Source organism: Protopterus annectens, chromosome 2.part1, assembly GCF_019279795.1.
Source record: "Protopterus annectens isolate FY-2018-M chromosome 2.part1, PAN1.0, whole genome shotgun sequence".
NCBI classification, from domain to species: domain Eukaryota; kingdom Metazoa; phylum Chordata; order Ceratodontiformes; family Protopteridae; genus Protopterus; species Protopterus annectens.
This window is the reverse complement of record NC_056729.1, coordinates 1,539,711,595-1,539,724,841: the sequence shown is the minus strand read 5'-3', so window position 1 is coordinate 1,539,724,841 and position 13,247 is coordinate 1,539,711,595. Positions and strand designations below refer to the sequence as shown.

General features: G+C 39.1%; 1 protein-coding gene across 1 annotated transcript in view; it reads right to left on the bottom strand.

Annotated features, from left to right (window-relative positions):
• The window catches only part of MORN1 (MORN repeat containing 1), a 3,597,386-nt gene extending 3,584,636 nt beyond the window's left edge, over nt 1–12,750 (bottom strand). The window contains exon 1 of the mRNA XM_044063000.1: nt 12,588–12,750. Within this exon, the coding sequence (XP_043918935.1) occupies nt 12,588–12,660 (73 nt within the window). The 5' untranslated portion in view covers nt 12,661–12,750. The remainder of the gene's footprint in view (nt 1–12,587) is intronic.
• Nucleotides 12,751–13,247: the final 497 nt, after the last annotated feature.

Below are 13,247 nucleotides of genomic sequence, written 5' to 3'. Positions count from 1 at the left end.
TGCAAGAATCCGAAAGGCCACCAAAATAATACAGGACAACACGCATCCTGCACGTGGACTGTTTAAGCATCTGGCATTGGGCAGGAGATATCGCAGCATTCACTGCAGGACTACAAGATTCAGTAACAGTTTCTACCCTACAATGATTAGACTTCTGAACTCGGGCACTAGTCTGGACACACAAGTCAATTTTTATTTATTTGTGCAATATATACTTACATATATTCCAAGTAAGTGCAATATTTATTTATTATATCCCTAGTTAGTATCATTTAACCCACTCATGTGCAATATTAGACAAATAACTTAGGCATTTCAATCTGGAGTTTGTTTTGTATTACTTTAAATAGGGTAGTTAATTTAACTCAGGGGAGAGTATTCTTTTCATATATGAGTGTTGGCAAATGTCTCTGCTCTTTCTTATGTTTATTGAGAGTAGTATTGTATTTGTTAGTTATGTTTAGTCCTCTAATTGCATGTGTTGTTTCACTTTCCTGTGTAATCTCAAGAATTGAGCTGATGCATGAAATTTCATTTAGGCTACATGTTTGTAGTTCTAAATGACGAAGTTTACTTTGACTTTGACAAACAGCAAATAAACACAAACTCAAAAAATACAATACAAGCACTTCCAATCCGTTTTCTTTAGTCACATGACTTTATTTTAAATATTCTAATCTGGCAAGTATAACATTAACAATTAGCAAAATAACTTGGACCTATAGAATTCTTTCAACCACAGTTTTAGGGCTCCAGTAAGCCCACAGTAGACCAGAGTAGTTATGTCATCTCTTCAATGGCTCAATGGATCTGGGGAGCAACTTTATCCCCTCAGCTAGTAAAGGACATGTAACCCAGCAATCAAAGATGGGGAACTATGCAGTCATTGCTAATAAGAATGAGAGTTAGGCAGTGCCATCTATCAATGACTATACCCAGGAATAAAGGAATCCGTGAAGCAATAACAAAAGTTGTACAAGCAGAAGACAGAAAAATTATAGCACAAAAGTGACATTGCAAGATTTTTTTTATATGGATGCATAAAATATTCTTCCTGTAATGAGTTTAGAAGAGACAAAACAATTCTAGAAAATATGAAGAAATAAGATACTATTAACAAGTAAATGGAACTTATGCAAATTAGCGGACTAGGTGAATCAATGTTTGTTATCTGCCAATAAATTTTAAATTTCCTGTATACTTCTACTTCACCTCTTGACTCAGCAATAAGTATGAATTCAGTGCACTTAACTTCTGCTTATATCCATACTCTACCATTTTTAATGTGAATTAAATTCTGTTTGTACTTTCTCAAGTTGTGCCTGAAAAGATGCTTAGTTTCCTGTCAGTGCATTTATATCATAAGCAGAACAAAAAATAGCAGATCATTCACATATTTGTAAAAATAGTCAAACTACCATGAAACCCACCAGTGTGAAATGTGCAGTCTAAACTAAAAGCCTAGTGTTTTCACAAGTTTGGGCATTTATGACAAATAAAAAGGAGCCGCCTCAAGCTCAATGCCCAAAAGTGCATTGTCATCCCTTTTGGTAAAAACTCTGTACCCATGAATTATCACATATGCGGTAGTTTACTTAACACCGAAAGTGTGATAAAAGACCTTGGGACACAGGTGGACAGTAGTCTCTCCTTTGATAATCACATTGCCACAGTAGTCAGGAAATCCTTCTACATGGCACACCTCATCACAAAAGGTTTCTCATCCAGGAAAAAATATTGTTCCCCTCTACTCGTCACTCATTAAACCCATTATAGAGTATAATGTCCCTTTTGGTATGTACCTCACAAGGCATCTACAACTGGAAAGACCGCAGAAATACCTCACAATGATTATTACCAGCCTCAAACAGATGCCCTACGCAGACCATCTCAAAAAACTGCAGCTTTATTCCATCGCATATCGCCTACTCAGAAGCGATCTCTGCCTAACTTTGGACATGCTCCACTTAAAGAAATCCCAATCCCTCCGAGCTACATGCTCTAGGGACCTAAACCTTGTCACCACAATAAACCGAACATGCTGGAGGGATAGATTCCTGTTCTAGAGATTTACCATACTCTGGTGCAAACTACCTATCTATATCAAACAAAACTCCTCATTAGCACTCAAGAAAAATCTTGATGACTGGATGGGAGATAGGAAAGTCACCCCGGGGATCACTTCTGTGGCTCTGCTCGACAGTGGCACAGGAAAATAATTTTCTTGGGTGGCAAAAGCCAGGGTACCTTTTGGCTAGGCTTATATAGGCCCTGGGGCCAATAGCCCAGTACCTACCTATGAACCAAGTGGATGCTTTTGGCTTGAGCCAAGCAAGAAGTTTAGCATGTTACAATCAATAACGAAGGACAAACACAGATGGCACTTCCTAATATCAGTACAGGGCAACAGTGGGTACTCAAACATTAGCCAGAAAGGGTCACTATAAGTTAACTTCTTACATGGAAGAGTGCAAAAGTTCAGCAATGAAACAGATCTGGAAATGTAGTTGGGAGGGGAAAGTACTACAACTCCTCCAAAGAGACAGCATTTTTTTTCTGCATCTGAAGAGTCAGAAACATTGGGGAAGTATTTCAAATGCTGGAGAAGGGAAGGGGAACTGCTGACTTGTTGAAGCTCACCATATAAAGCTAGTCATGCCAAAACTACATGGCGTCGTCATACCATACCGCCTGATGGTCAGTGTGTGTCCCTGACCGACGCCAAATTTATATTTTGATATGATATTACCCGACCAATGAGGACAGACTACCCTAGTGTAAGGACTGCAGCAATGTGAGATGAAGAACATTACAATGATTTGCACAACTCCCAATCAAGAAAATGAAAGGTTTGTGCTTCTCACATGAAAAAACTCCTCCTCCAATCTCATTTACAACTTAAACTACTTCCCCATTTGCTATAACTGTGTTTGCACTACATTCTTTTTAAGTCCTTCTGTTTACCAGTTTAAAGGACAACCACACCCACAGACTTAAAAAACATGTTTATTTCATCATGGTTTGGCATTTCCTATATTTTACCACCACTCTGGGACTATTTAGAGCTTTCTAGATATTTTTATATACAATTTCTGACTCTGACCACATGGGATCTGGCATCTTGAAATAATTCTGACGGTTTAGTCTGTCTCTAAGTATCCCAGAATGCATTGTTTGTCTCCAAAAAATTGCATCAGATCTGCCACGTTTTCCCTAAAGCTCCTGTCAGTTCACTGATTTTACAGGCATTCACTGCTGTGTTATAGTCACTTACTTTTGGTTAAAATGTTATCCTTTTTCAATGACTACTTCAAACACAAGCAGTGCAAATGCTACAGAACAGAATTGAAAAGTGCATGTTATTGCTCTTTCTTCTTAGAAATGCTAACTTGATTTCTTTTGTGAAGGCTGAAACCTAGTTCTTCAAGGTATCTCTCCTCCCCCTTCACACCTACCTTCCCTAGCTGTCAAAGAGCTATGGGTAATTTGACCCATTATCTGCATGTGATTGATAGCATACAGCAGGTGACCAGACTAATGTACTGTTTTCATGTCAGCCTTTCCTTCCTTACAGTGGTAGACTTTTTTTGTTGCACTCCTGTCAAATTTAGAACCAAGCTCCACAGCACTGGGAATAATCACTCTTTTGCAAAGCATCAAACTCCCACTGATTTTTCCTTCCTGTTTGCTTAAATAGCTAACAAATTATGCACTATAAACACAAAATATTTCACAGACTTGCAGGACAGCACCCACATGCTTTTTTTAACTGGTAATTTAAGAAAATTATGGTATTGCATACTTCTTGTAATCTGATATAGTGTTGTCGATTAATTGTGACAGATATCTGCTCGTTATGTAAAAAGATGCAATTAATGTCTACGCACGGTCATTGCAAATTCATGCTCTTAGTTTTTGCAGCTGTTACTGCGCTTCTGCCTGTACTTTGTCACATATCGGTAGGGCTCTTCAGAAAAGTGAGATTATAGTTTGACATTTTTGCTAGGTTGAGTGGGCTGGGCAAGGCAGCCCTGACATCACAATGTGGGAGGTCCACTGGCTCTTCTATACAGCATGCAAATCAGGTGGGGATTACATCACTTTGGGAGAGGAAACATCCCAGTAGCTAGAGCAAGAGCTCTGGCAGATGTGACATCATAATTTCAGAGCCAGCTAGAGGTTTCTCAACTTGGTTTTCAAAGTGAAAGTAAAACAGTCCGGAAAGGTAGGAAGCCTAACAGGGAAAACATTTGAGTGGATTAGTTTTTAAAGCTGCATGGATGATTTTTTGAGGCTGTATCAACGAACAGGGACTAAAAGAGACAGCAGGTTGAGCAATCTGCTTTAGTATTCTGTTGTTGTCCTTTAAGTCCTACACTAGACTGTGTAAACATGTGTTAAAGTAGATCTAATAAGAGAATTTTACAGATCAGTCTTAACATACACAGCTTACAGTACCTTGCCAGTGTGTAATGCTTTTCTCTATAACACTACAGACTTCTGTGTATTAGCAGTTGATTAATCGCGAACACTACTGAAATATGGTTTTGATTTTTAACTAGGTCATGGATAAAAAAATAATAAACTAGTACTTCTGCATTTTATAGCACAGGCCAGATTCAGGCTTGCTGAATCGAGAATGTTTGGTATCACTTGAGCACTAAAACCAGCCACCTTACATTAAGAAGGGCCCCTGCACCCTTGTGGCAGAAGTGTGCAGCCAAGGACCCATCTGGGTCTGGGATAGCAGGAATAAGGCTCAGTCTTGGGCTTTCCCTTTGGTTATTTTGTTTAAAATCATTTAACTTTGCTTGTATTTAAGCATCATGTTTGCATGGGTTTGTACTCAGTTTAGTGGAGCTGCTCAGAGATTGCACAGTTGCCCTGCAAGCAACTCAGTTGTGCATTGTGAAGCACTGATGCAGTTTTCTACCCCTAGCCCTCCACAGAACAGCCACTTTTTGTTAGTTTACAGAAAAACTTGATCCATCTAGCCCGCTCCCCACTAGTTATTACAGTATATACCTGCCATAATGGACAGACAGTTTTCCACCATTTCTCCAGCCAGCCTGACTGACATGGGCATCTTTAGGCAATGTAGCAATTGCCTCATGTATACGGACAACCAGTTACTCCTAAAACAAAAAAATACAACAAGTGACAGATGTATCTATACTATGAATTTGGAATCAATTCTCTCAAATAACAACAAACCAAATATCAAACAGGTTTGTCAGCACACACATTTTACCTCTTGCACATAACAAGCTCACAACACATAAACCACATACTTGGAGGTACTCACTAGAAGCCTACCTAAAGATTTCTCTCCTTACTGAAGATTATTTCACTCTGGTCAGACTTGCATCGTAAAAAGTATTTTATTAACTGCATTTCCAAATCAGTATCAGTACACCACTAAACTTCTTTGGCATTTTCTTTTAGGCAGTATTATCAGATGAATCTCTTGCTCACTATCTAATAGTTCTTATGCATCTCTGATGGATAACATTTAATCAGCATATATGCTATGTATAGTTTCTTGCCTGGTCCATTTTTTATGTTCAGGTCACACTTCTGCAGATTAAGTAACATCCTCTGCAATCTTGAATGTGTATTGCACAAAGTCTTTTTGGATATGATTTGTAATGCTTCAATGTCCATTTCCATCAGAACTTCTTTGTCATAAGCATATTCATGGACTTTCTCGCATATATGCATTATTGTTAAAATTTCATTTTCCATTGAAGCATCTCTCTTAGACCCAAAGACAACACATCTGCTATCTTTTTAAATCATAGCTTCTTTACCATTCTCTCAATGTCTCCACTGAAAAGGGGTACCATAGCCTAGTCAGATCACCCTGGTCAACAAAAGCAATAAATAAATAGAACTTGTCATTTAATAAGCATTTTTTTCAACAGTACAAAGTCCTACAGAAACAGTGTTTTTATATGTTAATGGGCCGAAGAATAGAAAAAATACCTTTAAGTATTTTTTTGTGGAACAGAAAAGATTAAATGGGGGCAAGCTTTTAAGAGAAGCAGATCTGACCTTATCAGAACCAAGCTGTGAATATGTAAAGAGCAAGTAAAATTATTAATGTGCAGTTAAAAGAATTAACTGGGAGAATACCTGTAAAAATAGAAATAATAAAGTAAGGCTAAAATGAAAAATTAAATGAGGATGTGCTATAAAAGTAATGAATTTAAAAATGAAAGCCATGTGAAAATCCAAGACGGGTGCCATAGAAAACATTGATTCACTTTAATTTAAGTTGTGAATGGAAGACCACAATTGTTTGAGGTTCTTGGCGTGGTTATTCTGGAGTGAGATATATGGAGCTTTTTTTTTTTTTTTAATCAGATCTAATTCATTTTTGATGCAGTTACGGAGCTCTCTGACATTTTGGAGATTAGTTTCTTGTCTGTTTTTAATCTAAGATGTCCATGCTTTATCCCTATCTCCTATAAGTTATTTTTTTTTAGTTTTTATGAGCCATTGGTTGGAGTCAAATTTAACTCGTGTCTGGTTGGGATTTACTGGCTTAAGAATGGCAAGAAAGGTTTAAAGTATGCAACTGCTTCTTCTAGAAGTAAGCTTTTTAGTAGATGCCAATTATATATAGGTTTTCAGTACTTTTATAGCTGTTCCTTTTTTAAAGTAAGCCAAGTTATGGACGGTGTTATAGTGGTGGATGGTTTTGGGGTGAGTTACTAATCTTCTAAGAAAGATTTGGAAATGGTCATTCAGAGTCTGGGAGAGTACCTAAGAAGATAATTTTAGGGTTACACCTCAGGGCCCAGTCTAGGATAGAAGATTTATTAGAGTATTTGCTGTAATTGGTTGGAGAGGTAACAAGTCATGTGAGATCATACAGATTTGTAATAGAAGTAGGACTGGAAGCAGAAATAGACTGACAGTCAATATTTACACCACCTAGAATGATGGTTTCTTGGTTGTTATTAACTGATAGACGATATAGTAGATGTTCTACTGTTGAGTTGTTGTCACTGGGGGAATGTAAAAAGTGATGAAACAGATAATTTTGTGATCACTGATTTTTAAAAGAGAAAGGATACTTCAGAAATGTTGAAGGAGGGTAGGCAGATTCAGAATAAACCAAGGAGTTTATTATACAGAATTGCTATGCCGTGTTTTTAAGTGCAAGTAACTAATCACAAGGTAAAACTTGTGGAAGGTATTTTATTGTTCTTAATGTTGGTCCAGGTTTCAGTTAAAACTAAAATATTGTCTGGTGTCATTCAAAGGGGATCCAGTATGTGTTTGCCTGGGATGACATGATCGACAGACCACGATGCTTTACCAGAGATGGTCTGCATCTGTCGGTCCTGGGATTCAGGTTACTGGCTACAGCTCTTGCCACCCCTATAGTGTCTTTTTAGGCAAAGTTCAAAGGACAAAACCACCACCGTAACAGGTACAAGCATGCAAAATCTGAAGGTAATGCTACTCAATGCTAGAAGTCTAAACCTCAAATTCCACTCTCTCAAGGCACTCCTAAAAATGGAGAAAATTGATATCTATGCAGTAACGGAGACCTGGTTCAAGGCTCCAGAGAGCACCCCTGCAATACCAGGCTACAACTCTTACCACACTTCGGCCACCAAACCAGGACCAAAACACTAAAGGTGGAGGAGTGTCCATACTCACCAAGGATATTCACACCAACAGGCTAGTTGCCCAACACAATGTGTCTGAAATTCTCCAGATGCAACTAACACTAGGTAAGACTGCAATCCAAATTGTAGCTTGCTACAGATCCCCCACCTTGCCCCAGGATTCTCACTACACCTTTCTAAACATACTGGAAAATATTAAGATAGAACCAAACACCCTAATACTGGGTGATTTTAACTACCCTGCCATTAACTGAGAAAACTACTCGTGTACCAACACCTTTGCCCAACAGTTCTTGGAATTCATAAATTCCAATGCCCTGGATCAACTAATCCATAGTCCCACCAGGGGCTCCAATATCCTAGACCTGGTAATTACCAATATGGGAAATCGATGCTCCACACCTATGGTCATCCCCTCGTTATTCAGGTCTGACCATAAGCTAATCACCCTTAACATCCACATCCCACCCCCCCAGTAAGGAAACCTCCATAAAAAAAATTCTCCAAAGCCAACTTCATGCTACTCAAGTCAGAAATGACAAACTTCATGACACCCATGCAGACAGGAACTGAAAGTGCTGAATCCTACACTAAGGCACTGTATGAGCACATCCACTCATGCATGAATCGTGCCATCCCAAATTGAACCAAGATGCTCTCCTCCAAAAAAAAGAAGCCAATCTGGTGGCCTCCTGCCATAAACAAACTTTACAACAAAAGGAAGAAACTGTTGCAGAAAAGAGGAAAATCCCAGCATGCAAAAAACTCCCTTACCAGCCTCAGTAAGAAACTGAGATCCCTTATAAAATCCTCCAAAGCTAGTTACGAAAATAAAATTGCCAAAGATTCCAAAGACAACCACAACGCATTCTATAACAATGTCAAGAATCTAAATGGCAATGCTCAGATCTGCTCTGAGCTAAAATGGAATGGCATTAAATATACTGATTCCAAGGATATTGCCAATATCCTGGCAGATCGATTCAGTGCCAACTTCACCCCCTCTCACCCCCTAAACAGCCCATCTCAATACCGGAAGATTGCCAAATTCTGGTAATAACGGCCACACAGGTAAAAAACGCACTCTCCAAAGCTAAGAATACAGCATCCATGGGACCAGATGACATCCCGGGCTGTGTACTACATGAACTACAATATGAACTGGCACCTCACCTAAGTGTCATGTTTAATCATAGCCTCACCTCAGGTTTCATGCCCACCGAGTGGTGCAGAGCTACAGTTATCCCACTCCACAAGGGGGGATCCACCTTGGATCCCAGAAACTACCGTCCCATCAGTTGACGAGCCTTATCTGCAAGGCCATGGAGCGTATTATCGTGGAACTTATAAACAAAGACATTGGCAACCTTCAAACACTGGACCCCACCCAGTTTGGGTTTGTGAAGGGCCGATCTTGTCTCCTTAACCTGACTGACTTCTTCGAATCAGTCTCCAGAGCCATGGACAAGGGTAAGGTGGTCCACACAGCCTATCTAGACCTCGCCAAGGCCTTTGACACCATCTCCCACTCTGGAATAATAGATAAACTTACTAAGCTGGGCATTAATCCCTACGTCACCCAATGGGTTGCCAACTGGCTTACTGACAGAACCACACTGTAAAAGTAGCCGACTCCAAATCCAGCTCCAGACAAGTGACAAGTGGAGTACCTCTGGGTTCAGTCCTGGGACCGCTCTTGTTTGGCATCTACTTCTCTGAAGTACAGGTCAACACTAAGGGACTCTGGCTAACAAAGTTCACAGATGACTGCAAACTGGGAGCCATTACTGAATCCCCAAATGTGGATACTCTACAAAAGGTCCTTACAGAAACAAATGCTTGGTGCCAGAGCCATGGGCTCAAGCTCAATGCAAAGAAATGTATAGTTATCCCCTTTGGGAAAAAACATATACCTGTGAATTACCACATAGGTGGCAGTACACTAAACACCGAAAGTGTGATAAGAGACTTAGGGACACAGGTGGACAGTGGTCTCAACTTCGATAACCACATTGCCACAACAGTCAGGAAATAATTCTATGTGGCACACTTCATTACTAATGGCTTTTCATCCAGAAAAAAAGGAGGTCATTGTCCCACTGTACTCATCCCTCATTAGACCTATTATAGAATACAACACCCCATTTGGTATGTACCTCTCAAGACATCTGCAACAACTGGAAAGGCCGCAGAAATACCTTAGTAAAAGAATTACAGGCCTAAAGCAGATGCCCTACGCTGACCGCCTTAAAAAACTCCAGCTATACTCTGTTGCATATCTTCTACTCAGAGGCGATCTCTGCTTAACATACAAGGCCATGTCAAACCCAGCGCTGCTGGACATGCTACACTTAAAGAAATCCCAATCCCTCAGAGCCACATGCTTCAGGGATCTAAACCTTGTCATCACAATAAACAAAACATGCTGGAGTGATAGGTTCCTGACTCAGAGACTCCCCAGACTCTGGAATAGACTGCCCATACAAGTCAAGCAGAGTGCCTCTTTGGCCCTCTTCAAAAGGAACCTTGATAATTGGATGGGAGAAAGGAAATTCACCACAGGGATCACGTCAGTCGCCCTGCTAGACAGGGGTGTAGGGAAGAAATAGCCAGGGAATTGTTATGGCTGGGCTTGTATAGGCCTTAGGGCTGATAGCCTAGTACCAACCTATGAACCTGAGGATGTAGATATTAACCTAAGCATGCATATCCTTTAGCAGTTCAAAAGATGAAGGAAAAGTCTAGAAGTAGGATGTTTGAATAAAAGCTTTTAATCTGAGAGGAGGGGAAGTATTGCAGTGAAGAGATGGGGAAAGGTTGACAAGCCTTGGGTTAGGGTAGTAGTCACCAGAGATGATTAAGGTTTTGGGGGAGGTTGGGTAAGGGGTAAAATATTTAGGTTTGTATCTGTATTTACAAATTAGGTAGGGGTTAAGTATTTTGTAGGGGATTTTGCTGTGGAAAATACAAGAGAGTGTGAAAACAGGTGATGGGAAATACTGTGGAGAATGTGGTTTATTTGGGAGGACTGAAAAGTGTGGTAGATATTACGTGTTAGGGCTGGGTATCTTTATTTTGAATTCTAGGCTCACACTGATCTGAATTTCATTAATAAACTACTAGTCTATATTCCCCTCATCAAGAAAAAATAAATGAATTTAAAAACTGTATGGCTTATTTCCTAGCAGCATGCAGGAATGTAACACATTGAACTTCTTCAGACTTGTTAACTAACCCACATACACAGAAAAATAGATTGAAGCATAGGACAGACAAGTAAATCAAATATCCACTGAGAATTATATTTCTACAGTTCCAACCACAAGATCACTTAAATGCAAATGCATTTCTTCAGTTCTGTACATGCATTTCTTGAGTTCTGGCAGCTATGCTGTCACTCTCAGCCAAGCAGGTCAGGGCAAAAACGTTTAATAAAACACACAAAAACAGTTGATGTGTTCTAACCTCCTTTCCAAATGATTTCCAGGTAAGCAAGCTGTATACAATGTTGTTGTTTGTCTTTCGACTTTTCCCGGTAAGGGGTCACCACAACGGAACTCCAGTCCGCTAATGATTGACCAGTACATTTTTTTACGAAACGCCGAGGCGCCAACTCGACGCTCAACCTAATGCTACCGCCATACCACCGCGGCATAAACAAGCAAGCTACATACAATAAGGCATGCTAATAAATGTAGCCAGCTCATTAGCTTCAAAGCTTAGTATCAATATAAGGCTGTGGGGTTAATCACCCACAACTAAAAATAATATATCATAAAAATTGGTATAAAATAAGATTTCACATTATAAAATGAATTGCAACTTCAATACACCTGCTTAAATAGTGAGCTACAAGCAGTGATAATACAAAAAACATCACAGACAGGGTCAGAAATGAAAATACTTGGCTTAGCATCCTGCTGTGACCTACACTAGTAGCGGCATTTTTATACATTAACATGTCTCGTCACTTACTGATATATATACAAACAAACACAGCGACTTTAAGATATCTTGTGTTGTGCATTACTGCTGGATTCATACATTCCTTATCACCTCCAGTTCAGACTGCATCTCGGTCTTACAATGTTAGTAACAAAAAAATGCAACGTGTACATACAAATATAAACAATAAGAACATATACAGAATAAAACAAATTGCTCCGGTAAACAAAATATTGTTATAATAAAACGTGAAAGTGTTCAGCCTCGATTGCAGAAATACCATTTTAAAGCGTAGATGAATAAGAAAAATGAGAACAAGTCATATCGTAGGAAGTTACTGATATATATTTGTTTCAGTAATATACTACGCAAAAAAACGAAATATGGCAGTTACACAGCTTTATTTTTAAAAATATGCCCACCCTTTAAACGTATGTATGGTTATAAATCCCCACACACGCACGCACACATCCCGAAATATTTTCCTTGCAAGTAGAACACGCAAAATATTAAACAACCTATCAAAGTTGCTACGTCTATCTATTAACCGACAGTCACTTACAACTTAAGCTGCTCTATGTTTTTATGAAAGAGAGGGAACTACTATAATGTTATCTGGCCACGTTCTGACTGACAAAGATAGCACTTGTACCTCATTATGCAGTGCAGTCCCTGTTTGGTCAATTCCTAAAGGATGTCTAGTCATATGCTCTGGTTAAGGGTATGGCTTGTCTTAAAGAATTTCATATATCCATACAATGTCATATTCTAGGCATTTGGAAAAGGTGGTAACCCGTTGTATGACTAAGTAATGCTAGTTGCACCAACAATGTTGAATGAACTGTAACAGTAATAGAATAGATAAAAATCACGTGGAGCATACAAACAGAAGAAGCATACTTCATCAACACTCTCTTTCACTTTAATGCTAATACTTGATTTCCCCTAGCATATTTTACAAAACAATAAAGTATGTATCTGTGTACTACTTTATGTTACCGTCTCTAAGTTGTTGCTTCACTTCTCCGATGTAAAAATTGGAACGATTCTCATTCTTCCTAGTGGCTGCCATCTTCCTCACAGTTGCGTCTATGGCAACCCGGATCTCCCTTTTTGATTGGATTACCGGTTGTTAGGGGGTGGGCTTTCTTAAAATAAAAGTCTCCGCCTCCTGGCAAATAAAAAAACACAGTCTATATTAAACTACAAATGTAAACAGTTTGAACTAGTAGGTCTAATTTAAAAAAAAGTAACATGACTGAAAATGGACTTGAATGAGTGACTTCTTGTTAAAGGCGGTGTTTACAGCCAGACCTACTGACGTTGCTTTATAAATGTCATTAACTTGAATTTAAGGTTACCACCTGTCCCCACTTTGCGAGGGACAGTCCCTCTTTGGGCAGTTGTGTCCTGAAAAAAATGGCAAATGTCCTGAGATTTTAGGACAAAAATGTCTCCTATATTTTCTTTAATAGTTGCATAAAACAAGTTATTTTCTACCTGAAACACCTAAATGTTATAAGAAACAGAATAAGCAACTCAAATGCTACAAGAATAATCTTTTATTCTGGCAAAAAAGTGAAGTGCTGTCCTTTGTACTGGCCATGGGTATGTTTTGCCCAACAAAATCTGACGTTTCTGCAAAAAATGTCCCACTTT